The 27,985-nt window shown below is 39.8% G+C and overlaps 3 protein-coding genes across 6 annotated transcripts in view; 1 reads left to right on the top strand and 2 right to left on the bottom strand.

Annotated features, from left to right (window-relative positions):
* Positions 1-7,831, bottom strand: part of LOC309620706 (uncharacterized protein) — a 28,903-nt gene extending 21,072 nt beyond the window's left edge. For both annotated transcript variants that reach the window (XM_082377572.1, XM_082377573.1), the window contains exon 1: positions 7,505-7,831. In XM_082377572.1, the coding sequence (XP_082233698.1) occupies positions 7,505-7,830 (326 nt within the window). In that variant the 5' untranslated portion in view covers position 7,831. The remainder of the gene's footprint in view (positions 1-7,504) is intronic.
* A 1,675-nt stretch (positions 7,832-9,506) lies between these two features.
* On the top strand, positions 9,507-24,534 carry ZBTB33 (zinc finger and BTB domain containing 33). 2 transcript variants are annotated; one of them, XM_082377195.1, is made up of 3 exons: positions 9,507-9,586; positions 14,720-15,085; positions 19,532-24,534. In XM_082377195.1, the coding sequence occupies exon 3, from the start codon at positions 19,534-19,536 to the stop codon at positions 21,550-21,552; it is 2,019 nt and encodes a 672-aa protein (XP_082233321.1). In that variant the 5' UTR covers positions 9,507-9,586; positions 14,720-15,085; positions 19,532-19,533; the 3' UTR covers positions 21,553-24,534. The 2 variants fall into 2 exon arrangements, with proteins under 2 accessions (XP_082233321.1, XP_082233322.1); XM_082377196.1 differs by lacking the exons at positions 9,507-9,586; positions 14,720-15,085 and adding an exon at positions 16,914-17,267.
* Positions 24,535-24,795: 261 nt separating this feature from the next.
* Positions 24,796-27,985, bottom strand: part of TMEM255A (transmembrane protein 255A) — a 47,991-nt gene continuing 44,801 nt past the window's right edge. For both annotated transcript variants that reach the window (XM_082377437.1, XM_082377436.1), the window contains one exon: positions 24,796-27,180. In XM_082377437.1, the coding sequence (XP_082233563.1) occupies positions 27,022-27,180 (159 nt within the window). In that variant the 3' untranslated portion in view covers positions 24,796-27,021. The remainder of the gene's footprint in view (positions 27,181-27,985) is intronic.

Genomic DNA, 27,985 nt, shown 5'->3' on the forward strand with positions numbered 1-27,985 from the left:
AAGTTTACAGCAATACAATCCTACCTCAAGAAACAACAAACAGCTCAAATAAACAACCTAACCTTACACCTAAAGGAAGTAGAGAAAGAAGAACAAACAAAACCCAAAGTTAGTAGAAGGAAAGAAATCATAAAGATCAGAGCAGAAATAAATGAAATACAAACAAAGAAGACAATAGCATAAATCAATAAAACTAGAAGCTGGTTCTTTGAGAAGATAAACAAAATTGATAAGCCATTAGCCAGACTCATCAAGAAAAAGAGGGAGAGGACTCAGATCAATAAAATTAGAGATGAAAAAGGAGAAGTTACAACAGACACCGCAGAAATATAAAGCATCCTAGGACACTATCACAAGCAACTCTATGCCAATAAAATGGACAACCTGGAAGAAACGGACAAATTCTTAGAAAGGTATAACCTTCCAAGACTGAACCAGGAAGAAATAGAAAATATGAACAGACCAATCACAAGTAATGAAATTGAAACTGATTAAAGATCTTCCAACAGGACTTCCCTGGTGGTACAGTGATTAGGAGTCCGCCTGCCAATGCGGGGGACACGGGTTCGAGCCCTGGTCTGGGAGGATCCCACATGCCACGGAGCGGCTGGGCCCGCGCGCCAAAACTGCTGGGCCTGCGCTCTAGAGCCCAAGAGCTGCGGCTGCTGGGGCCCATGCGCTTGGAGCCCGTGCTCCTCAGCGGGAGAGGCCACCGCGGCGAGAGGCCCGCACGCCACGCCGGGGAGTGGCCCCTGCTCGCCACGGCTGAAGGGAGACCCGCGCGCAGCGATGGAGACCCAACGCAGCCAAAAATAAAAATAAAAATAAATAAATTAATTTTAAAAAAACTTCCAACAAACAAAAGTCCAGGACCAGATGGCTTCACAGGTGAATTCTATCAAACATTTAGAGAAGAGCTAACATCCATCCTTCTCAAACTCTTCCAAAAAATTGTAGAGGAAGGAACACTCCCAAACTCATTCTATGAGGCCACCATCACCCTGATACCAAAACCAGACAAAGATACTACAAAAAAAGAAAATTACAGACCAATATCACTCATGAATATAGATGCAAAAATCCTCAACAAAATACTAGCAAACAGAATCCAACAACACATTAAAAGGATCATACACCATGATCAAGTGGGATGTATCCCTGGGATGCAAGGATTCTTCAGTATACAGAAATCAAATCAATGTGATACACCATATTAACAAATTGAAGAAGAAAAACCATGTGATCATCTCAATAGATGCAGAAAAAGCTTTTGACAAAATTCAACACCCATTTATGATAAAAACTCTCCAGAAAGTGGGCATAGAGGGAACCTCCCTCAACATAATAAAGCCCATATATGACAAACCCACAGCGAACATCATTCTCAATGGTGAAAAACTGAAAGCATTTCCTCGAAGATCAGGAACGAGACAAGGATGTCCACTCTCACCACTATCATTCAACATAGTTTTGGAAGTCCTAGCCATGGCAATCAGAGAAGAAAAAGAAATAAAAGGAATCCAAATTGGAAAAGAAGAAGTAAAGCTGTCTCTGTTTGCAGATGACATGATACTATACATAGAGAATCCTAAAGATGCCACCAGAAAACTGCTAGAGCTAATCAATGAACTTGGTAAAGTTGCAGGATACAAAATTAATGCACAGAAATCTCTTGCATTCCTATACATTAATGATGAAAAATCTGAAAGAGAAATTAAGGAAACACTCCCATTTACCATGGCAACAAAAAGAATAAAATACCTAGGAATAAACCTACCTAGAGAGACAAAAGACCTGTATGCAGAAAACTATAAGACACTGGTGAAAGAAATTAAAGATGATACTAACAGATGGAGAGATATACCATGCTCTTGGATTGGAAGAATCAACATTGTGAAAATGACTATACTACCCAAAGCAATCTACAGATTCAGTGCAATCCCTATCAAATTACCAATGGCATGTTTTACAGAACTAGAACAAATCATCTTAAAATTTGTATGGAGACACAAAAGACCCCGAATATCCAAAGCAGTCTTGAGGGAAAAAAACGGAGCTGGAGGAATCAGACTCCCTGACTTCAGACTATTCTACAAAGCTACAGTAATCAAGACAATATGGTACTGGCACAAAAACAGAAATATAGATCAATGGAACAGGATAGAAAGCTCAGAGATAAACCCACACACCTATGGTCAACTAATCTATGACAAAGGAGGCAGGGATGTACAATGGAGAAAAGACAGTCTCTTCAATAAGTGGTGGTGGGAAAACTGGACAGCTACATGTAAAAGAATGAAATTAGAACACTCCCTAACACCATACACAAATATAAACTCAAAATGGATTAAAGACCTAAATGTAAGACCGGGCACTATAAAACTCTTAGAGGAAAACACAGGAAGAACACTCTTTGAGATAAATTGCAGCAAGATCTTTTTTGTTCCACCTCCTAGAGTAATGCAAATAAAAACAAAAATAAACAAATGGGACCTAATGAAACTTCAAAGCTTTTGCACAGCAAAGGAAACCATAAACAAGACGAAAAGACAACCCTCAGAATGGGAGAAAATATTTGCCAATGAAGCAACTGATAAAGGATTAATCTCCAAAATTTACAAGCAGCTCATGCAACTCAATATCAAAAAAACAAACAACCCAATCCAAAAATGGGCAGAAGACCTAAATAGATATTTCTCCAAAGAAGATATACAGATTGCCAACAAACACATGAAAGGATGCTCAACATCACTAATCATCAGAGAAATGCAAACCAAAACTACAATGAGATATCACCTCAGACCAGTCAGAATGGCCATCATAAAAAAATCTACAAACAATAAATGTTGGAGAGGGTGTGGAGAAAAGGGAACCCTCTTGTACTGTTGGTGGGAATGTAAATTGATACAGCCACTATGGAGAACAGTATGGAGGTTCCTTAAAAAACTAAAAATAGAATTACCATATGACCCAGCAATCCCACTACTGGGCATATACCCAGAGAAAACCGTAATTCAAAAAGACACATGCATCCAATGTTCATTGCAGCAGTATTTACAATAGCCAGGACATGGAAGCAACCTAAATGCCCATTGACAGACGAATGGATAAAGAAGATGTGGTACATATATACAATGGAATATTACTCAGCCATAAAAAGGAACGAAATTGAGTCATCTGTAGAGACGTGGATGGATCTAGAGACTGTCATACAGAGTGAAGTAAGTCAGAAAGAGAAAAACAAATATCGTATATTAACGCATATATGTGGAACCTAGAAAAATGGTACAGATGAACCAGTTTGCAGAGCAGAAATTGAGACACTGATGTACAGAACAAACGTGTGGACACCTAGGGGGGAAAGTGGCGGGGGGTGGTGGTGGTGGTGGGATGAATTGGGAGATTGGGATTGACATATATACACTAATATGTATAAAATGGATAGCTTATAAGAACCTGCTGTTTAAAAAAATAAATAAAATAAAATAAAATTAAAAAAAAAAAAGAAATGCAAGATCAAGGTGACATCAGTGTTGGTTTCTGGTGAGACCTCTCTTCCTGGCTTGTAGACGGCCACCTTCTTGCTGTGTCCTCACGTGGCCTCTTCTCTGTGTCCTCTGTGCTCAGGTCAGGGGAGGGAGGGAGTGGGGAGAGAGGGAGAGAGGAAGAGCAGAGGGAGAGAGGAGGATAAGGGGGAGATAGAAGGAGAGAGAGAGACAGAGAGATAGTGATTGACTGAGATCTCTCGTGTCTCTTCCTCTTATAAGGACACCAGTCCTACTGAATTAGGGCCTCATCCTTATGAGCTTATTTAACCTTAATTACCTCCTTAAAAGCCCTATTGCCAATTACAGTCACTTCAAGGGTTAGGGCTTCAACATATGAATTTGGGGGGCACACAATTCAGTCTAAAACAAGGATTCTTGGCAGAAAATCCTCATACTTCAGGAGCTCCCAATTCTCTAATCCTATCTCACTTAATTTTCCAGAAGATATAGGCATGTAAATTATAACTCAATAGGTGAATTCTAGGAAAAAGGGGAAAGCTAGAATGAACGCTGTGCTATGGATTGGAATTTGAGGTACTGGTGTGAACTCATGGATTTCAATAGGTAGAAATGTTATGAAATATAAATTTAAATATAGAAATAAAAAAATTTTAAAATAGCTGAATTCCATTCTCTCTCTCTCTCTCTATATATATATATATAAATTTTATATATATTCAAATTCAACAAGTCCAGTTATTCTATTCTCCCTTTATGTTTTAAACTTTAAATTAATAAAAACTTGGTATAAATGTAAACTTAACACTTAGGGTCTGATGTTCTGATAGTACTATCAAATGGTACAGACTACAGACAGCCTGAACAGCCAGGCTAGAAATGCAGCCTGGGAGGCTGTCAAGCGCATCCCTTCTGCCGCATGCATGACAGAGCTCCTAATTGCTCATTTCATCTTCTGCAATATGTGACAGAAACAGTTTTACATTTGGAAATAACTTCATTTGTTTATGCATATTTATGAAAGGAAAAAGAAGTCTGTTCCAATTTGGTTAAAACTTTAGTTTTCAGAAACCGAGGAACTAGTAAAGACAATTTTTAAAAATGAAGCACTACTGATTGGCAGCTTTAGATTTCTTGATTTAAAACCTAACTAAACTGATTACATTTTAGGCATTCTTTCAATGGTGAAGAGGTTCTCGGTGAAAAGTTTGGGAACTATTTGGTGCTTAGTAGAAATATTTTGAATTAATGTATGTACCAGTATTGCCATTTCTTTACTAAATTCAAAAATTTTCTGTCAAGTAAATATTTCAATTTTGAAAAAAAATGAAGCACTACAAGAAGTAGAAAATAAAGGGAGCTCTGAAAAGTTCTATGTGACAAAAGTTGTATTCAATGAGATTCAGGGTTTGTTTTGTTTTTCCTTTAGTTCCTTTTTAGAAAAGGAGTACATTGTCTATCTGCTCTTTGGAGGACATTAAATTTTTTTTGTTTTATTATAATGTTTGTCACTTCTTCTGTCATTTCTTCTGTTTAGTATTTGCTATTACTCATAAACTGAAAAAAAGAAAAGGAGAAAACTAACAGAGGCTCAATTCTCCAAAGTTTAGCTGCTTATGTCTCTGGTTTTTTTTAATCCTTACAAAATAAATATATTTGGTCTCATTGCTTAAATAAATTATTTTTTACTTCTTTATTCAGGGGAAAAGGTATTATAACTATGCAGATTTGGACTCAGAGGGTCGCCCAGTTCCAGAAGCAGATAATCTAAAAGTAAACATACAAATAACAGCCCTTGGAATATATAAGTATAGGGGCCAATGGTGCCTGCCAGACTGTAAAGACACACAGTCCTTGTGGTGTAGGGCCTAAAATTAAGGCCCAATATTATGTACTGCCTTGACATCTGGGGAAACCAGTAGGGCCTCCAATGGCCTAACTGCAAACTCCCCTTCCCACTCTGCTCCTGCAGAAAAGGTCCCCTAGCCAAACAACCCTCTTTATCAAAGGGACAGGTGCAGTTCCAGATTATCCCTGCATAGTGGATCTTATGTGTCCAGTGTCAGGTGTCCTATGTTCAGCTGCCCCATAACCCTAGGGAGGGATTACCTCTCTCACCAACAGGGTGAATAGGAGACCATTAAAACAGTCCCTGCTGCTACCTGGTTTCATCTGGACTCAAGATGAATTATGTTCTACATGCACAAATGCAAATTTCATCCAAGCTGTTCTTACACCTTTTGGTTAGGATTCTAAAATAACCTGTTTGGTTTTTGATTGACACAGATTGCGGGTGACCTTTCTGAAACATATAACTTGGAGAGGTAGGTCTCCAATATAACTCAGGACTATTTTTACTGTTCCTGCTCCCAGGTATGAAACCCTAATAGCTAAAACATAATGTGTATTATGTTCCAGGCACTAAATCATTACAACAACCCTAAAAATGTCAGCACTATTTTTATCCCCGTTTTTACAGGTGAAGAAATGTACCTTGGAGAGGTTAAGTAATTTGCCCAATGTTTTGACTTCTTTAAATTAACATTTGTTAAGTGGAGCACAGGGTGCCAGATGGTGAGCCAAAGTTCAACAACAGACCACAAGAGAAATTGAAATAGAGTAGTTTATTACTCACAGGTCGGGTAGGAAGTATCCAGCACACCTCGAGGGGTTACATGGGGAGGTCAAGATAGGGTGCAGAGAGTGACAGGACCTGGGGCACATGCCTTTATTATGGTCTGTGGGTGGAGTGCTTTGGGGTTCCCAGGCTAGGGCCATTTTGGTCATTTTAAACCAAAAGAGCGGGGGTTTTGGTAAGCCCCACGAGGGTCTTCTCTAAGGGGGCCATACAGCATACCGGCACTGGGAGGCAGGGGAGACTGCAGATCACAGGGGCTGTTAGGGAAGTCATATCAGGAACTTACATTTGCTTGTGATTTTACGGGTTGCTATCTAGGGCATGTGCTTACAGGAGGGGGCTAGTCCCTGCAAACAGAATGGATGTTGAGGCAGCAATACCACAGAGTAGCTCAGGTAAACTCTCGACACCCAAAGTTATACAGGTATTAAGTAGCAAAGCAGGGCTTCAAACTCAGGCAGTCTGAATCCAGCCACTATCTTCCTCCTCACTATGCTTTATTACCTCCCACTGCTGGAAGAAAAAGAATCATCAAGACATCTCCCAACTGTTGTAATTTCAACCTGCCCCTCAATGCCTGTAATGTTTGTAAATTTCTCATTTTTAACACATTCAAGGCACTTGGGAGGTATGAATACTTACACAGCAATAATTAGAACTTTTCCTTCTTAAACTATTTTTCCGCTCCAATACTCACTTTCATTAGAGGAAAATTGATCTCACCCTCCCCTCATTCCTCAAGGTCAAGATTGAGACCATTTCACAAGACCTTTCTCAAGGTAGCCCCATTTGCAGTTACGCACATCGCTTTTCCTACGTTCATCCAATCCTGTCGTGGGGGAAGGTTTTCTCTTCTCCAGTTTAAACTCTTAATCTCAACCTTTCCCAACTCCCTACAAAGAATTTCCACTCACACATCCTGTTATCATCTCAAACCAATCTGTTCATTCATTCAACACACAACGGTTGAGCTCTTACTAAGTGCTAGGCACTGTGAATTCTGTGATGAGTAAAATCGGACTCCTTTCCACGAACTCAGTCTAATGGAGAATAAAAACTTGCTCACAAATGATAACACAAAGTAAATAGGTCTGGGACCCTTGGCCATGCCTTCTGCCAGACCAGAGGTGAAAGGGGGTGGAGGGGTCAGAGCACGGTATGAAGGGGCCCAAGGATGAGTGAGAATTAAGGGAGAAAAAGGGCAAATAAGGAGCTGTCGTGGACTGAAGCAAAAGATAGAAATGGGCGCAAAGAAGGTAGAAAATGCTTAATTGGGACAGTTCAGAAGCGGGATGAGAGATGAAGCGGACTCTGAAGGCAGGTGGGCTCCTCAGAGCGAAGGTGCAGCCGCATCACTCACCTCCTCCCGGTCCAGGAGGCTGGGTCCCGGCTCGTCGCTCCCGCAGCGGCGCGAGTGGTGGCAGCGCTCAGCGGACGAGGACGCAGAAGCGGAAGGGGCGCACCGAGGTGCCGAGGGACGCTCTCGCGAACGACACCGCAAGCCAGGGCCGCAGAGCTGGTTTCGGGAGCCTCGGCTGAGGCCACCCAGCTGATGGCCGAGGCCATTCCGGTCCCCGGGCCGAGAGCAAGAGTGCGAACGAGAGCGGCCGCCCCGCGGGCTCGGGGCTCTTCGACGAACTGCGACGCTTCCCACTCCGGGCTGCGCGAGCGAGACACCCGAGCCATTGTTGCCGCGAAAGAGGTAACACTCTCAAGAGCCCGGGAAGATCTCAGTCTCTTTGGCTCCCAGAACGCGCCGCTGCGCAACCCTCCCCCGCCCAACCAAAGCTGAGGAAACCGTTCCGGGTACGCCGGCAAAATCCTTCCCCAGGCCTACGTGGCCTCCCGCCGACGTGAAAGGGTTGTGTGCATCCGTGTAAATAAGCCGCCGCTGCGATCGGTTCCGCTCATCCTTCCGGTTCCGCAGGAGGCGCGCCAGGTCCAAGCTGGATCGGAGACCGTGTCTTTCTCAGCCTCGTACTTGAAATGACCGAAAGGAAGGATGACAGACCACAAGATACATTTCACTGAGTGGCCGTATCACCAACACAGTCAATTCTGCTTGTGTTTCAGGTGCCTTCTGTGCGTGTGTGTTACATATTCTATACTATTGGGTGCTTACTGTTTCTCGTGTGTGTATGTATGTACATACGTACATATACATAATATCAATATATGCACAGATGTGGGCGTCTGTGTACATGTAGAATATATAGGAATGGCTCAAATCGAATTACATATTTTTTTCTGAGTCTATCCTGATTTCAAATAAAAATCTAAGTGGGACGAGAAGAAAAAGCACCAAGTATTCAAAGTATTTCCTATGCAGCTGACAGTGTTTTTATTTTAGTGTTGTCAGATTTAGCAAAAAGAAAAAAAAATACAGTAGATTCGCTTACATTTGAATTTCAGCTAAACAATGAATAATGTTTTAGTATAAGTACGTCCCATACAATAATAATGTACTATTAACTATTTTCTACTAAAGATGAGGAGATAGCCAATATTATACCTCCTCCCTCCTCTCCCACCACCTCTAAAATTTATTCCTTATATTCTAAGGCTTTTCACTTGCTGTTAGAGAAAATGGATTGGGAAGCAGCCCCTGATATCTGGAAGCTGGCTAGTGCTCAGGCCATGTTCTTCTGTTGAACATAAACTCACAGAACACCAATCTAAGACAAGGTCACTAGGTGACTGACAACGTGAGACGAAATAAGACCACTTCATAATTTTGTCTAAGCACAGACAAAAAAAAAAGTCACTGTGCCACCCAGAAAACACCAAACACCCCCTCTCTTGGCCAAAATGGGTGACTGCTACTTTATCAATTACAGCTTTATCCTTGCCCTAGTCTGCCCTCCCTATATATGAGGTTATTGAGATGCCCAATCATACAATTGCCCCTGCTTTCTGACAGCATCTGATTTAGAGCGAACTGCCACTTCCTTAGACCCTCCCGTAAATCACTCAAATACTATAGTAGGTTCTTTCTAGCATTCTCTTACTGAAACACCCCATGGTTCCCTATGGTGTTCATTCTGCCTGCCTGCAAAGAATAATAAACCCAACTTGTCAGCTATGAGTAAGTTCCTGATGGTCTTTGGTTGAAGGGCATTGACATGTTCCACTGCCTAGAGTGCTCTTCCCCAGATATTTGCATGGCTCTTTCCCTTAGTTCATTCCGTTCTTTGCTCACCCATCATCTTTTCAGAGAGGTCGTCCCTGACCACACTATTTACAATAGCACCCTCATTATTCTCTCTCCCTTTATGCTATTTATTTTTATTCATAGCACTCATTACTATCTGATATTATGTTATATATTTAGATAATATGTTTACTGTATGTCTCTCCCATTAGAATCTAAGTTTCATGAAGACTGCGACTTCATCTTGATGATGATTGTATCCACAGTGTGTAGAGCATTGCCTGGCACAGAGTAGGTACTAAGTGATATGTATTTAATGAACAAATGAATGAATGGATTTTTATTGTGTCAGGGCTTATAATAGTTTCATTCTATCACATATTCATAACCTTGTTGTTTGGTCTTAGTCCTCCATTTACATAGACTGGCGCACTGCAAAATGTCCATTCTTAATTCTTCATTTTGACTCATTTCTTATCAGATTTGATTTCATATTGCCAAGTAATTTTTCACAAAGGACACATTTGTAGTATATTCTCTCAACTTTTTTCATATTAGAAATAAGCTACCTGTTGCTTTTGGGGGGTAGATTGTATTATTGTCGGCAATATCCACTTCCTCTTTCTCAGTAGGAGGGTTATATATCCTTATCCAATTGACTTTAGAAGGTTTTAAGAAGAAAAGGAGAATCAGCCGTATCAAACAAGTCACTTAAAGAGAGAATTGTTGGGATAAAGCAGAAAAGGGGAGAGTGATGAAAAAGCAAACATATATTTAGCACTTACTGGGTTCCAGACACTCATTCATTCAATATTAAGTAACCATATCTGTCTATCATCTACCATCAAGGCAGGCTTCACAAACATGTTAGTATTTGAGTTGTGTCTTTCTTGAAGACCAGGCACTTGCCAAACAACAGGAGAGGCACAGTGTGAATACAAAAGGAATGGTTATTACAGGCTCAGGGTTCCAGGCACAGACATGAAAGCAGTAAACAGCATGTCATATTTTGGAAACTGTAAGCAGTTTGACACTATCGGTAGTTAACTCATTTAATCCTCAAAACAACTCTATGGGAAGGTATTATTATCTCTATTTTACAGATAAAGAATCAGGCTCAAGGTCACACAGCTAAGTGGGAGTACCAGAATCCCAACCCACTCACATCTGCCCAAGTCTTTGTTTTTTCCACTATACCTTACTGTGGTTTCTTTTTATACTTGTGTAGTGACCTTACTAAATCTGTGTAGCTAAGCATAACTCAGTGGAAGGGCTCTAGGACTGAATGAATGCCGTTTTTTATCTTTTTAAAAATTTATTTATTTATTTTTGGCTGCGTTGGGTCTTCGTTGCTGCACGTGGGCTTGCTCTAGTTGCGGCGAACCGGGGCTACTCTTTGTTGCGGTGCGCGGACTTCTCATTGCGGTGGCTTCTCTTGTTGTGGAGCACGGGCTCTAGGCACGTGAGCATCAGTAGTTGTGGCACGCGGGCTCAGTAGTTGTGGCTCGCGGGCTCTGGAGCGCAGGCTCAGTAGTTGTGGCGCACAGGCTTAGTTGCTCCGCGGCACGTGGGATCTTCCCGGACCTGGGCTCGAACCCATGTCCCCTACATTGGCAGGCAGATTCTTAACCACTGCGCCACCAGGGAAGTCCCGGTTTTTTATCTTTTATCATCATCAATTAATATATATTAAGCATCCACAAGATTCTTGACATTTTAACACAGGAGAGGACAGTTGCTGGCCTCATGGAATTCATAATCAAGTTCAAAAAAGGCAAAGGCAAGCAAACACTGACACATGGTTATAAAACCTGATTCCATTATCAGCCAATCAAAAATCTTTTTAGAATGTGAAACAATTGATACCTCCAAATCCATTTGATAAAGGTTCTTGTCTTTAAAAGCTACTACGTTGTTTGAAGTAGGGTTAAGCCTGCAGATGAAAAGAAAGTGAAAGGTGAAATAACTTGTTGAGAAACAGAAAATTAATGAAACTTTCCAAAGACCTTGTCCCAAAAGCAGCTGTTAAGGCCACTCAGATTTCTTGGTCTGCTCTGCTTTTCCTACCAAAATATTCCTTTCCTGATCATTGGATCCCCTTTAATTATAGGTAACTTTTTTCCTTTTAAATTCTTTTTTTTTATTTGAAGTATAGTTGATTTACAATATTGTGTTGTTAGTTTCAAGTGTACAACAAAGTGATTCAGTTATATATATATATATATTAATTTTTTCAGATTATTTTCCATTATAGGTTATTATAAGATATTGAGTATTGTTCCCTGTGTTATACAGGAAATCCTTGTTGCTTACCTATTTTATACATGGTAGTGTGCATCTGTTAATCCCATACTCCCAGTTTGTCCCTCCCCCTCTCCCTCTACCCTTTGGTAACCATGAGTTTGTTTTCTATGTCTGTGAGTCTGTTTCTGTTTTGTATATAGATTCATCTGTATTATTTTTAGATTCCATATATAAGTGATATCATATAGTATTTGTCTTTGATTTATTTCACTAAGCATAATACCCTCTAGGTCCCTCCATGTTGCTGCAAATGGCAATATTTCCTTCTTTCTTATGGCTGAGTAATAATATTTCATTATATATATATACCACATCTCTAAGCCAATCATCTGTTGATGGGCACTTGGATTGTTTCCATGTCTTGGCTTTTGTAAATAGTGCTGCTATGAACATTGGGGTGTGTGTATCTTTTTGAATTAGAGTTTTTGTTTTTTTCCTGATATATACCCAGGAGTGGAATTGCTGGATCACATAGTAGTTCTATTTTTAGTTTTTTAAGGAACCTCCATACTGTTTTCCATAGTGGCTGCATCAATTTACGTTCTCACCAACAGTGTACGAGGATTCCCTTTTCTCCACACTTTCTCCAGCATTTATTATTTGTAGACTTTTTGATGACAGCCATCCTGACTGGTGTGAGGTGTTATTTCATTGTGGTTTTGATTTGCGTTTCTCTAATAATTAGTGATGTTGAGCATCTTTTTTTGTGCCTATTGGCCATCTGTATGTCTTCTTTGGAAAAATGTCTATTTAGGTGTTCTGCCCATGTTTTTGATTGGGTTGTTTGTTTTTTGGCTATTGAGTTGTATGAGTTGTTTTTATATTTTGGATATTAACTCCTTGTCAGTTGCATTGTTTGAAAATATTTTCTCCCATTCTTTTAGTTTTGTTGATGGTTTCCTTTGCTGTGCATAAGCTTTTAAGTTTGATTAGGTCCCATTTGTTTATTTTTGCTTTTATTTCTTTTGCCTTGGGAGACTGAGCTAAGAAAATATTGCTACGATTTATGTCAAAGAATGTTTCACCTATGTTCCTTTCTAGGAGTTTTATGGTGTCATGTCTTACATTTAGGTTTTTAAACCATTTTGAGTTTTTGTATATGGTGTGAGGGAGTATTCTAACTTCACTGATTTACATGTAGCTGTCCAGCTTTCCCAACACCACTTGTTGAAGAGACTGTCTTTTCTCCATTGTATATTCTTGCCTCTTTTGTCATAGATTAATTGACCTTAGGTGCATGGGTTATAGGTAGCTTTTAAATTTTAGCTTAGTTTTTGCTGAGTTAGGGGCTGAGCGACATGGACAGAAGGGAAGAGACGGTTTCCTGCACTTCGAAGTAATAGGCCTTCATCATACCTCAGTTGTGGCTCCACACTTTTAAAGCCCTTTCAGGAAAGGGACAAAGGGAAGGCAATTCTGTTGGGGGCCTTGGTGCTGTTGGTGCTGGTGCAAAAGAAAATGTATTGCATCTTACAATTTACTGAGAGGTAACCAACACACATTTGATGTCAAGAGTGGCAGCTACTGCCACTGTGATCTGTATTTCAAAGAAATGTCTCATTTTAGTTTTAGTCAACTAAGCTACTGAAAGATAAATAGATCCTAAACTTTCAAAATGTACTTTGTCTTATTTCCTAAATTTTTTTTTTTGCTACTAAATTTTGGGGGAGGATGACTCAGAAAAATGGTCATTAATCTGCTAACTAGTTTTGTTAAGTGCTCAGTTACCAGGAAAATACTACCATCTGTCTTAGTTTCTTTTACAACAGCACACTCCTATTTTCCATGAAATGTTTTTATATTAGACAATAAAACTTTCATAATTTTAAGGCATAATCAAAAACTAATAATGCAGTAATTCCCACATAGATTGTTTTCCCACAGTACCAAACCTTGGAGAAATGCCTAAGGAATTTCATTTGGATTTCTTATCTCCATGTGAAAATACAGCTGTATTACACTATTTTGATGTCATGCTATGTGGCTTTACTTTATTGAGGAGAATGTAGAATAGATGAGAGATCGATAGATGATGACATCTTTGTCTGATTTTATGTTGAAGAAAATTAGAGATAGTTAGTAGATCTGTTTTTATTCTGGAATATCCTGGTGGACATTCCAACTGAATGGTAAATAAGTGCCAATTCAAGTTTTCGGAAACTGATGCAATATTATCCTATACATATTTTTAAAAAAGAAAATGAAGGTAGTAAATGGCTCTAATTGTTGAAGAAAATGCTGCTATTTTGTTCTTTAGTTGAATATAATCAATAACCAGCCTAAAGGGAAATATTTTGCTCTCCAAACACCCATCCCATTGCTTCATTCATCGTGGTACTCAGTCGGAAGTGTATTACCAGAAGAGTTTTTAAAATTACCACGACTCATTCATATATTCATTCACTAAACAATTATTGAACACCTACTATGTTCAGACAGTAAAGCCCTCTGAGGAGGAAATGCTATGTAAATAAAAATAATAAATTAACAATGCAAGTGTTAATATTATTTATCTTTCAAGATGCAACTCAAATTCAGTTTGCTACTCCTTTCTCTGTGTTCTGCACCTTAAAAATATTTTGTCTATGTTTGAGTACCTATCTACTGAGCTCTTTGAAAAGGTAGAGACCTTGGTTTATTCATTTTTGTATTCCACAGAACCTAACATAAGATTTGGTACAGATCAAACAGGTGGTCAGAAAACGATAGGTGAAATGAAGGAATTAACATAGTGTTGCATCATTTAGTATTCAGTTAAGAAGATAGTACTTGTCCAAAAACTGAATTTATTTCTTCAAAGTAGATATTATAATGCAGTTGTTATCGTGTTATCCTAGAACTTGGATTATCATAAATCATAATGAGTCGATACATTGTTTGATTATATTTATTCTGATTATATTTCAAGGTGGTTTATCATCTAACAAACAGGCTATTAAATAGAGCAGTTTCAAACTTTCAAAAGAAATGAAACCCGTCTAGTCTCTCAAAGTTTTTACTCCCTAGAAGCTTACACGGAACGTAGATGAAAGCGACTAGCTTCCCTCGCATCCCAACCGTTTGTGACCGCATTACCCCGTCTTTCCCTTTCCTTTTTCCCACCCTTTCGCCCTCCGGAAGGGGCCGAGCTCTCCCGGTACTTCCCAGTCTTCCTCCGCCCCCTGCGGAAGGAGCCGAAGGCGGAGTGGGGCGCCGAAGCGGGGCGGCCTAGCGCTCGGACCCCTCCGGAAAGAGCCGAACCGCACTCGGAAGAGGAGGGCGCCTTTGCCTTCGGCGCCTGGCCCCCGTGCGGTGCCCTCTGTCGGCGGCTTGGGGCAGCTGTGGCAGCGGTGGCGGCGGGAGGCGGTAGCCGCGTCGACGTCGACCAAGACTGGAGCGACGTTTAAAGAAGGAGCCGAGTCGCCGCGGAGTCCGGCTTCTGGTTGTTGGAGGACTCCCACCCTTCCGCGCGGCCCGACGACGAGAAGCTGCGGCGCCGGGAAGCAGGTGAGGAGCCGGCCGCGACCCGGGAGGGGGCGAGGGATCGCGCCTGCTTCCTCCGTCCCTGGGCCGCGCCTGCCTTCGCTTTCTCCTCACTTGAACCAGGAAGCGGCGGAGACGGAGTCTCCGCTCCTCCGGCCCTTTCTTTGTGTGGGCCCGGGAGCGAAGGAGGGGACGAACCGGGAGGGCCGCGGCGCGGTCCCCTCCGCCGTCAGGGGCCGAGGGGCTGCCGGCGCCCGGGGTAGGCCCGGAGCGTGGGGAGCCCACCGCGGAGAACCACTCGGCGTTTTCCTCGCCCCTCTGCCTGCCTTTTTGCGCCTCTTTTCCCCTCCTAGCCCTTACTTTGATTTAGAGCTTTTCGGCCTGGCCCATCCTCCCCTTCCGTCCCCTTCCCAGGGCATAACAATGCCGCCTGCTTGGCCTCATCCCCTCCCAACACCCCACCCTCCGGTTCGCCACCTTCTACTTTCCCCGGCTCGCCTCGCCTTACTACCCCCGCCCTGACTGTGCTGGCTGGACCTCCATCTGTATTTGCGTGAAGCTGCTTTTCCGCGTGAATCGGGGTTAAAAACCTCGGTTGCAGCCGGCCGGGTGCGAATGGGAAGAGGGGGTGGAGGGAGGAAGATGGGGTTCAGCTGCCGCAGGGAGCCGCGTGTCGGTTGTTTCAGTCTCGCGGGTGGTGTTTCTCTTTTCCACCTTCACCTGCCCTCGGTCAAGGATTTGTCTCACAGGAATGAGGAACGGCTTTTCCACAGTCGGGTCGCAAATCTTGGTTGGGGTGGGTTCAGACCGATTTGTGCTGTTCCTGGATCCACCTTAACAGGGAAGAGGAGGAAACCTAAACAACAAAATGAAACCAAGTCCCGGTGTCACCTGGACACGTACCTTTAAATAATTCCCCCATTGGGAACACCCATTTGCAAATGACAAAAATAGTGGGACCGTATTCAGAAAACCTATCTATCCACTGAAAAGGGACTTGTGTCGAAATCCCCATATTTCGGAAGCCCAGGTTGCTGGCTCGCTGTCCAAAGGTCACCCTTTCTGATGAATGCCTTTATGGTAACCTGAAATTCCTTGGTACCGTTAACAAGCAATGCCTTATAACATGATGTTTTAAATCCTTGATTTCTAGACTTTTCTCCTATTTTTTGTTTTTAAGCTATTATTTTGAAAAATTTAGAAGATATTTGAGACGCCCTGTCTTCCACGTTTATATAACTTAAGAACTGTGACAGTGGTACTATTTTGGTAACTCTAAAGAGAAAGAATATTAGCAATAAAAAGTGTTTCTTTACCAAAAGTACTTATCAACTAATTTTTCCCCCGCTTATCTATTTTATTTTATTTTATTATTTTTTAACATCTTTATTGGAGTATAATTGCTTTACAATGTTTAGTTTCTGCTGTACAGCAAAGTGAATCAGCTATACATATACATATGTTCCCATATCTCCTCCCTCTTGTGTCTCCCTCCCATCCTCCCTATCCCACACCTCTAGTTGGTCACAAAGCACCGAGCCGATCTCCCTGTGCTATGCAGCTGCTTCCCACTAGCTATCTATTTTACATTTGGTAGTGTATATATGTCCATGCCACTCTCTCACTTCGTCCCAGCTTAACCTTCCCTCTCCCCGTGTCCTCAAGTCCATTCTCTACGTCTGTGTCTTTATTCCTGTCCTGCCCCTAGGTTCGTTAGAACCTTTTTTTTTTTTTTAGATTCCATATATATGTGTTAGCATACGGTATTTGTTTTTCCCGTTCTGACTTACTTCACTCAGTATGACAGACTCTAGGTCCATCCACCTCACTACAAATAAGTCAATTTGTTTCTTTTTATGGCTGAGTAATAATATTCCATTATATATATGTGCCACATCTTCTGTATCCATTCATCTGTCGATGGACACTTAGGTTGCTTCCATGTCCTGGCTATTGTAAATAGAGCTGCAATGAACATTGTGGTACATGACTCTTTTTGAATTATGGTTTTCTCAGGTCAACTAATTTTTAATTATATATACATGTATTTATTTATTTATCTATTTATTTATTTAAATTCCGTGTCATTGTTAATGGATATATCTTCTGCAAAGTGCCAAAAATTGTTTTGGGGGTGGTACACAGCAATACTATTTATTGACAGTCCCCCTCCCCTTTTTTCTAGAGTGATGTCTGCTCTGTTCCAGTAAGTTTATATCTTCATTTTCAGTAGTTCATTTGGTGTGAAGAAAGTTCTCATATCAATGCTCATGATTCTTTACCAACAAAATTAAATGTTTCGTGTTTTCATGCAAATGAGCTTTAAGAAATGGTAAACTTTTCTTTTCCTTTGTTTTATTTTTTCACAACAGCATCTGTTGACTTCATTTGGCACTCTGTTTAACATTCCGCCTCTGGAGATTGTAAGGGTAGGCAGGTGAAGGGAAGTGGCAAGGGGAAGAAGAAAGAGGAGAGGGTAAGAAAGGTGTTTCATAGTTTATCCAGATGAGGCATCCCAATCAAAATAAGAATAGAAAAATAATAGAGGTAATAATTGCCAGTGTTTATAAATGCTGATTTAGTCACTGGCTGCAGGGAATAGCTGTAGAATATGTTCTTAAAGATAAGTTAAAATTTAGGAAGACTACATATTTTGGACTCAGTGTTGCACACACCAAGCTTTTCTGACATTCAAAACATTCATTTACAGGTGAAATAACTTTTATGTGTTCATGATAAGATTTTTCTTCAAGTTTTAAGACAGTTAAAAATTAACTCTTCCCCCTAAATGTCTTTCTTATTTTCCAATCATATTTTAAAGAGCAGAAAGACAATGTTGGCTTCTTAATCACAAACAACCTCTCGGTTGGGGGAGCATGAAAGTGTCCCTTGAGAAAAATTGCTGAACCCCATGCAGTGCAAGTTTTTCTTTCATAGAGTCAGGTGGCAGAGTCCGTATGGGACAACCAAGTCTTTCTATGTAAGGATTCTGTTCCCCTTTCAGTCACTGGCTCGTTGCAGCAACATCCTCTTGGAAGCCAATCTTGTTCACTTAGAATCACTCTTTGAAACGCTTCACAATCTCAAAGAGAATCAGTTTTGTTTTTTTTTTAAAGAGAATCAGCCAGGTTTTTTTTAAAAAAAAGTAAACTCTGTATTGAAATGTAAGTTACATACAGAAATGTGCCCAAATCGTGAGTTTGTAGTTTGATATATTTTTACAAAGTGAACACACCTGTATAACCAGAAAACAGAGCAAGGAGCAGAGCATCACCTGAACTCCACAAAGCTTCCTCTGTCACTTCTGTCCCTGTCCCCGAAAGGGCAACCACTATGTGGACTTCTAACACCAGGGATTAATTTTGTCTGTTTTTGAACTTTATATAAATGGGGTAATATAGTATAAAAACTTAACGTCTCCAGCTTCCTTCAAGCAATATTCTGTTTGTAAGACTCAACCAAGAACAACAGAATTTTGAGGCTAAGTTACATGAGCGGTGATGTCTGGTCTATAATTGTTTTTTTGGGGTGTTTTTTGCCTGATTTTGACAAGTATTTATGAAAAGCCAAAACCAAAACTCTCAGCTTTTATTGGTGGAAGTTTAGCAAACTAGTGCAGATAATCTTGAATGGAATACTTGGAGGAAGTAGAAACCACCACGTCAAATTACTTCAGAAACATTCAAAAGGCCAGGTCCAAGAGAATAACGGAAAGCACTCACACAATTTCTAGTTTGACACAGTGTATTCCTAGTCATGGCAATACAGTGACTCCCTGATATAAAAACTTTGCAAAATTCTTCTGAGCTTCTTAAATTCCCTGCAACTTAGAGATACTATATAAATATTCACAGGATTTTCCAAAGCAAAAATTGCTGCTTTTCTTGGCTCCCGACAAGCAAACCAGCAAGAGACTCTACTGGAACAAGATGCAAAGCACAATCATATTGAATTTGAACATCAGTTTTAAAACCGATTCTTTATAATTTCTGGAGCTAGTAATCAGAGAGGCAGCATATTAATGAGACTATGCCAGATAGTTTAGCTCTTCCACTTGGAATTTGCTTCTGCTTTTAAAAATAAAAATAACCTGTAATACAAAAAAAAATTAACTCTTAACTCTTCTTGAGGAGAAAATCCAAAATTGGAACTAAGAAAATTAATTTTAGTCTTTAAAAATAGCTTAGTGGTGATGCACGTATCTAAGATTCAAAGGAAGAGATTAATGTTCAAATCTGTAGATCAATTTAAAACTTGCTTGTCTCTTCTCAGGGGAAGGTCATGAGATTTGACACGTGGTCCAAAAACCAGCCTGTAAGAATAGTTTATATAAAAACCAAAAAGTTGTGCCAAACTTTGGGTAAAACTCCAATAAACTAGTTAATGATGCTGTAGCTGAAATTCTGAATGATGAAGTGCTTTTGTCTTTCTTTCCTAATCTCCCATCCTCCCCCTCCCTTTCTCTTACAGGCATGGAGAGTAGAAAACTGATTTCTGCTACAGACATTCAATACTCTGGCAGTCTGCTGAACTCCTTGAATGAGCAACGCGGCCATGGACTCTTCTGTGATGTTACCGTTATCGTGGAAGACCGAAAATTCCGAGCCCACAGGAACATCCTTTCAGCTTCTAGTACTTACTTCCATCAGCTCTTCTCAGTTGCTGGGCAAGTTGTTGAACTGAGCTTTATAAGAGCAGAGATCTTTGCAGAAATTCTCAATTATATCTATAGTTCTAAAATTGTTCGTGTTAGATCAGATTTACTTGATGAGTTAATTAAATCAGGGCAATTATTAGGAGTTAAATTTATAGCAGAGCTTGGTGTCCCGTTGTCACAGGTTAAAAGCATCTCAGGTACAGCTCAGGATGGTAATGCAGAAACCTTACCTCCTGGTTCTAGTGACAAGAACCTTGAAATACAAAAATCAAAAGATGAAGCCCAAGAAAATGGGGCCACTATAATGCCAATTATAACAGAGTCTTTTTCCTTATCTGCTGAAGATTATGAGATGAAAAAGATCATTGTTACCGATTCAGATGATGACGACGATGACGTCATTTTCTGCTCTGAGATTCTGCCTGCAAAGGAGACTTTGCCGAGTACCAATACAGTGGCAGAGGTCCAGCCTAACCCAGGCTCTGTTGCTATTTCAGATGTTGCACCTTGTGCGAGCAATAGCTCTCCCCCTTTAACAACTATCACACCTACTCAGAAACTTCCTACTTCTGTGAATCAGGCAACTCTGAACCAAACACAAGGAAGTGAAAAATTGTTGGTATCTTCGGCCCCAACACATCTGACTCCCAACATCATTTTGTTAAATCAGACATCACTTACTACACCACCAAATGTCAGTTCTTCACTTTCAAATCATATGTCTCCTTCAATCAATGTACTTGTGCAGAATCAGCAGCCACCAAACAGTGCTGTTTTAACAGGAAACAAGGCCAATGAAGAGGAGGAGGAGGAAATTATAGATGATGATGATGACACTATTAGCTCCAGTCCAGACTCGGCGGTCAGTAATACATCTTTGGTCCCACAGGCTGAGATCCCCCCAAATACTGCTTTTGATGGATCGTTGATACAGAAGATGCAGATTCCTACACTTCTGCAAGAGCCACTTTCTAATTCTTTAAAAATTTCAGATATAATTACTAGAAACACTAATGATCCAGGTTTAGGATCAAAACATCTAATGGAGGGTCAGAAGATTATTACTTTAGATACAGCTACTGAAATTGAAGGCTTGTCGACGGGTTGCAAGGTTTATGCAAATATTGGTGAAGATACTTATGATATAGTGATCCCTGTCAAAGATGACCCTGACGAAGGGGAGGCCAGACTTGAGAATGAGATACCAAAAACATCTAGCAGTGAGACGGCAAATAAACGTATGAAGGTAAAACATGATGATCACTATGAGTTAATTGTAGATGGAAGGGTCTATTATATCTGTATTGTATGCAAAAGGTCATATGTCTGTCTGACAAGCTTGCGGAGACATTTTAACATTCATTCTTGGGAGAAGAAGTATCCTTGCCGTTACTGTGAGAAGGTATTTCCTCTTGCAGAATATCGCACAAAGCATGAAATTCATCACACAGGGGAGAGAAGGTATCAGTGTTTGGCCTGTGGCAAGTCTTTCATCAACTATCAGTTTATGTCTTCACACATAAAGTCAGTTCATAGTCAAGATCCTTCTGGAGACTCAAAGCTTTATCGTTTACATCCATGCAGGTCTTTACAGATCAGACAATATGCATACCTTTCTGATAAGTCAGGCACCGTGCCTGTCATGAAGGATGATGGTATTGGGTATAAGGTTGATGCTGGGAAAGAACCTCCAGTAGGGACCACATCTACTCCTCAGAACAAGCCAATGACCTGGGAAGATATTTTTATTCAGCAGGAAAATGATTCAATTTTTAAACAGAATGTAACAGATGGCAGTACTGAGTTTGAATTTATAATACCAGAATCTTACTGAACTCCTTTGAAATATCAGAAAGTTTTGGTTTGGATTAAGGGTCAGGGCTTTCAGAAGACCTGTAAAACAAAGGTGAAGACAAGTTGATTTGATCTGCCATGTCATCTGAAGGTAGTCTAGTTGGATTATTTGTTGATAATTTTTTAGAAGCAAATTATTCTGAAAGTTTGAATAGAGATTGAGAAGTTTTTCCCCCCAAGTATCCATTTTTATAGTTAGCTTTCAGCACATTTAAAAGAGGCAAAAAGAAAAAAAAAGCTTGGAGAGATAGTTTCCTGAATAGAATTTGAAGCAGTCTGAATGTTCTTTGAAAATAACTGGAGTTATTAGCATACCCTAGTATATCTTGCAACTTTCCCCTTCCGTGTTAGCACTTTACTGATGAATTCTCAATTTTCTTATTATTGAGACTATAAATGTGTCGTGTCTTGTATATGGCATAAAAAGTAAACAAGAACTTCTAAAGTTGTCCTGGAAATTTTCAGAATAAGTCTCTGCTTGGTTGTGTATTCTGCTAACCCAAATGGATAGCAACCTCCTGCCCCTCATGAAAATGGCCGTGCAGACAAATCTCTCGTTTGAAGAATGAAGTAGTTTTAGCTAATTAGAATTAAACCTTGCTTTTATTGCCATAGTCTGGAAAAGACCTGTGGCTGGACTACTGTATATATACCTTTGCAATGTGGTTTCCGTGGGCAAAAATACTAAAGGAAAACAAATCTCTGTAGTGCAGACAGGAAGAGGTGAAATGTTCTATCGCATTTGTTTTGAATTCTGCACTCTTATATGATAGCGACAGAGAATGGAAATAAATGGAGATTTCCTTTTTGCTTGTTATGGTTAAAAATATTCCCATGACATTTTTCAAATTTTGAATCTGAAAGCCACCAAATTAATCTTTATGTATAAATCTTTATAAATGACAAATTTCATAAATGAGACGCCTATATATTTTGGGCGGGAGGCTACTGGCATATATTTTTAAATGTTCATATTACTTAGAATCTCTAATAGGAAGTTTTTATTTGACATAGTTGAATCAGTGATCTAGTATTTTCCTTTCAGCAAGACCTTTTAGGTTTTTACTCCTTCTAAAATAAGTTCCATTCCATCTGCAAATTGCTGCAGTATTATAGCAATCAGAAGCTATACGTGGAAGTTAAATAGGCTTGTTGATTCCCATTTATCTTGAGAACAATAAATACCACCTTTCTCCCTTTTAAAATGACACATATTTAAACACTTAGAAAATAAAGTCAAAACTTATTGAAGTGCTAGTACTAAAAGGGAAGCAGGTTGGAACAAATATATAGCCTAGCATTTATAACAGGATTGACTTGTTGAACTTCTGTAAATGACTTTTTGCAAAGGAAAAAAATTAATAGATACTGAAAATGATTGTTGTGCATAGTTATTAGTCATTTGTAACCTTGCTTAAGTATTTCTTAATTCAACATAGATATTTTCTTTCTCCCTAACCACGTATTTTTGAAAATAGTCTATTTCTTGACTTTGAACTTAAAGCTTTAATCATAATTTCTCATGTATATGTCATTCTTCTGACAGTAATCTAGATTTGAAGATAATGGTTTCAGTGTTCCTTAAGATGGTAGCTGAGGGTATCAGGCATCAGTATTTGCAGTAATATGAGAAGAAAGAAAAATAGTATACTCCTTTGCTTTACCAAGGATTAGAATGATGTGCATCTTTCTGTTTTCTGTTATGTGAGTTGAGACCTTAAGACCATTTTGTAAACTAATCCTTGGAAATTTTTAAATTACCTTACAACTTAAGAGTCTGATCTCTGGAATTGCAATATCTGTTTCCTTTCTGTGTAGGTACTGATAACATTACTCTTTGACTATAGGGTACACTCTGAAATATTTTCAGTGGAAATTTGTTTGTTTCATTAATGCTGTTTTACCAGTTAGACATAATTCTTCTACAAGTGTGAATGATACTGATACTAGCAGAGCTTCCAGTCCTTTCAGACTTAACTGCTAGATAAATTAGTTTGTCATAATAAAACTTGGTGGTTTCTACAAGGCCATTATGACAAACCAGGAGTTAATTCTATAATGGAAAACTATCCATTCTTAATTATCTGGATATAATTATTTGCTGCTGCTGTGCTCTATGTAAATTCTGAGCATGAAATTTCAACTTTGCCTACTGAAGGTATCTTCTAGAGTTTTTTGGGAGGAGGAAAACTGGAAAAATCACTTTAAATTGCATTTTTGCCAGAAGACTTTTACTTGCATGTATGTCAGGGTCTTCTGTTTTTCTACAAGTCTCTATATCCAAAATTCAGAATTCATGCGGAATACTCCTTTGGGATTAAAACCGTTCACCCCCAGTATTTATGGGGTTGGAAATCTGTGGCAAGAGGCTGTTCAAAGCTTGTCATGGGGTGTTCCTATTTTATACTTAGTTTTCTGGCAGTTGAACTTCCTTTTTTTCCTTTCAAGTTGGCCTCAAATTTGCTCCTGTGCTAAATTACCTATAAATATTCTGGATAGGAACTTTGAAATAGCAATTTGTTAAAAGAGATGACAGAAAATGAAAGTGCTCAAACTAAGCAAAGATTTTTAAATGTTGTAGCAATCTTGCAAGATTCACTTTAGAATAAATCTTAAATGATTATCATTTTGGTGGTAATGATCCCCCCCACACAACCACTATGAGGAATTGATGCTGGGTTTTTCCCGTTGTACCAAAAAGATAAAACAAATGGTAAAAATGATGAAGGTATTTTGTATTGTCAAGGCGTGCATATTCTAAAGAATTAAATACTAATTCAGCAGCACTGGCTTTCTCATCTCTGTCAATCATATGAAACCTTGTTCATTTCCATCCAATACTGTAATGTTCATACTTGTTCACTCTTCTCTGTCATGACTTTAAGTTCTACTTTTCATTAACCGTTACCTGATATTAGTTCGTAGAGCTTCTTATGGCAAAAATAAAATGTTTTAATTCTGATTTTTGAGTGCATTTTTTACAAGATGATCTTTCAGAAATTATATATCTATCTTATGTTCTGTTGTTTTTCAGTTTTTGTAGCAGGAGACTGGAACTGTATTTCTGATGACAGCATGACAGAATTTCCCATTAGGTTTTATATGTTGGTTAATCGCATGCCCATTTTATCTTGAACCATAATAGTCAAAAGTGAGTCAGCTGCTGTCAGTTGCTTTAGAGTGTTTGTGATACTTCTGTTGATTCCATGAAGACACATGTAAGTTGATAAGGAGGAGGATAGTTTTATTAATTTGAAACATCACAAAAGCAGTCTGGGTTTCCAACATGGCAGTGATACAGATTTTAAGCAACATCCAGTTATACAGGTTCTGGATTAATATTTTAATGTTCATGCCCAGTTCAATACTTTAAAGCAGAATTAGGAATAAAGCGGTAAATATTACAAAATGCAGTCAAGGTACATTTTGGAAATACAAATTCCTTCATTACAGCAAATGTTTTTGCAAAAGAGTAAAGCAGCAAATATTAACTTTTCTAAGGTAACATGCACTTTTTATAGTTCAATGTGATAAAAAAACAAGCTGCTCAAATTAAGTGTTACAAAATCTATACTGTTTCAAGTTATTTTGTAAAGTAAGAAAAATACATAGAAATGAGTCATAGAATCTTAACACTTTAAGAAATGTGATAAATGTAGGATATACTATGTAATGGTGCCTTTAAAAAAATTAAATACCCATACACGTTCACTAAAGCAAAATGTAAAGTGTAAACAGCAAGAAATTTCATTGAGTATTACAAGTTGATATTTGTATAGTAAGTCAATTGGTTATTAGTCCCTTTTTGAAATCCAATAGAATTTTAATATGCTCAGAACTGTAGAAAATAATAGTAACTTTATATAACGCAAAAGGATTATATAGTTGTTCAGATTTGAAATCCGGATGAGACATCAGTCGTGATGCCGAAAGTTAAACTGAATGTTTTGCAAACATTTACTGTGAACAATGAGCACACTGGTTGTACCTTGGTAACTCTTGATGGCTGGGTGTCTACAAGGTAGATGGGAGCACCAGCATTTGCCTGCTACCTCTAATCCATGACGTTGGGAGGTAGCGAAATTGGCTGGAAATTTTTCCTGTATGTGTTCTGTGTTTGCAGAACTGTCTAATTAGGTACCCTCCTGTAGCCCTGTATTTTTATGTTGTACAAGTGTAGGATTATCAATCTTCCTTTAAATCAATCGATTCTCAGGTTAACATAAGATCACAATGAAAGTGTTCATTCTGAAGTGAAGGCATGGTGCCGAAGTGTTAAATTCATCAGATTGAGGTTTAAAGCTGTGTATAATTAAAAGAACTGTACAAATACCTACCACAATGTGCCAGATGGATTTTAAATCTACGATAACACTTAAGAATTTGTCAAGTTGGCTACATTTGAGGTATTGCAGACAAAGCGGCATTGTAACACTTTCATAATCTTGAACGCTGTCATGACTGGTCTCAACAGAAAAAAGGACCAATAAGAGCAGTGGCATTAAAATACAGATGATTCTTTTGGGGGTGGGGTGCAGGATACGTGCGGTTTGCTGGGATTGAAGCACAATATTTGAAGATAAACAGTCACAAAGATTAGTAACAATCATAACACGACCCAAGAACCTAATCTAGCATTTTTGAACTCAATTTTAACCGTAAGATTTGTATCTCCTGCAGCAAATGCAACATGTAGTAGAACCGCTGTCTCCTAAGTTACCCGATGTATAACTGAGATCCACTTAAAACATCTCACATGTTGTTCTGTGTATTTCAGTGCCTCTTGAACAATCAATCCTGTTCCCCACTACTCAAAGGACTATTGCACTTTTCCCTTTGGGAGGTACCAATCACAGAAGCTGAGCTGAATGATCACAATAGCCATTTTTACAATACAGAGAAGAAAGGAGTAAGAGACATGGGCAGCTTTTTTCAGCATCCAGACACAAGCAAACAAAATCTTAGAACTCTCTGCATTGGAACTACCGTGTAGCCCCATCATCTGGGAAATTTTCCTTAGGGACTGACTTTAGTGGTAGGGAAAGACAGGGCCTATAAGCCAGGTGCTTCAACCAAGGTGCTAGGGTGGCGATCTGCCAACGGCCGGAGGACAACACTCCATTTACACAAAGTGAAGCAGATGGCAACCACACTTCTGCTGCACACAGAGGCGGGGCCATAGGGTAACGCAGGTCCAAACAAGACAAGCTGCTTGCTGGGATGGCTCTCCAGCCTTGCGTTGCCCTTCTTGGAAGTGCTGGGCTCAGTCTAGCCACCCCTGCTCTGCACTGATAACAAATAAGCTTCTTCCCTATCTTTCCTTAGCCTGGCAGGCCATTGCAAAACTTTATGCATAAGAATCACACTTTAAAGTTTGTACCCTACACACTTCCACTAAAGCAGAAATACAAAAGCCACAATAATCTCAATAGCCAGCAGACATTCCTCTTTAGGGGCTGTAAGGGGGTGGCTTTTCAAAAGGCGGATAGTAGGGTGGAGAGTATCGGGGTGGAGCACTGGAGGACCACATGTAGCTGGGCGAAGGAGAGGCAGACTGGGGCTCGTCAGAAAGTCCAGAGGGAGGGGAGGATGGAAAGACACTGGAATGCTGTGTAATCAAAATAGAACAACATCAGTTTAGGCAGTGAGGTTGCGATTCTCCAATGTCAGTCATTATTTTAAAATGAATACGGACCCAGTGTGTTTCTGTTTGGAACAACCAAGAGTTCCTAAACCTCGCAGGGTTAATGAGGGGCATGAAACTGAGCTGGTCCCACCTTCTCTCAGTCACTCAGGCTGCAGAGCTCATGCAGAGAGGCCTTGGAATCCTCCCCCACCCCTCCCTTTGGACCCCCTCATTCAGTCAGTTACCGAGCCCTGTTGCTCCTACTTCTGTGTCGTCTCTGGAATCCATCACTCCCTTTACCACGTTTATAACTCAAGCCTCCAACAACTACCCCCTGAGCCATGGCAACAGCATCCCAACTAGTCTTCAAAAAGGTAGTTTGGCCCTTAAGGATATTTGAGGTTAAGCCATTAATACCTGGGAAAGTCTTTGCTACAAAAATATATCATCACAGAGCCCATCTCACAGACCAAAACAAAACAAAAAAACTAAGGTCAGAGAGGTTAAATGGCTTTCTTGGATTTGGGGTCTTCTAACTCAAAGTCCAACAATTTCTATTTCATCTTAACTGTGGCCCACCACCCCAAAATGCAGGGTATGTTGGAGGGCAAAGAGGAACAAAGGCGTGGAGGTGAGAATCACAAAGATAAGAGTGAGGACCAATCTACCAGGTTGCAGGGACACTTTGTGTTGTCTAACTTTTGTAGTCTTTGGGAAGGGAGCGAGATATGGGTTAAAAAAAATACCCAGTGAATTGGCGTGTTAGGAGTCATCTGCCACTTCTCTT

The sequence above is a fragment of the Balaenoptera borealis genome, assembly GCF_965194805.1.
Source record: "Balaenoptera borealis genome assembly, chromosome: X".
NCBI lineage: Eukaryota > Metazoa > Chordata > Mammalia > Artiodactyla > Balaenopteridae > Balaenoptera > Balaenoptera borealis.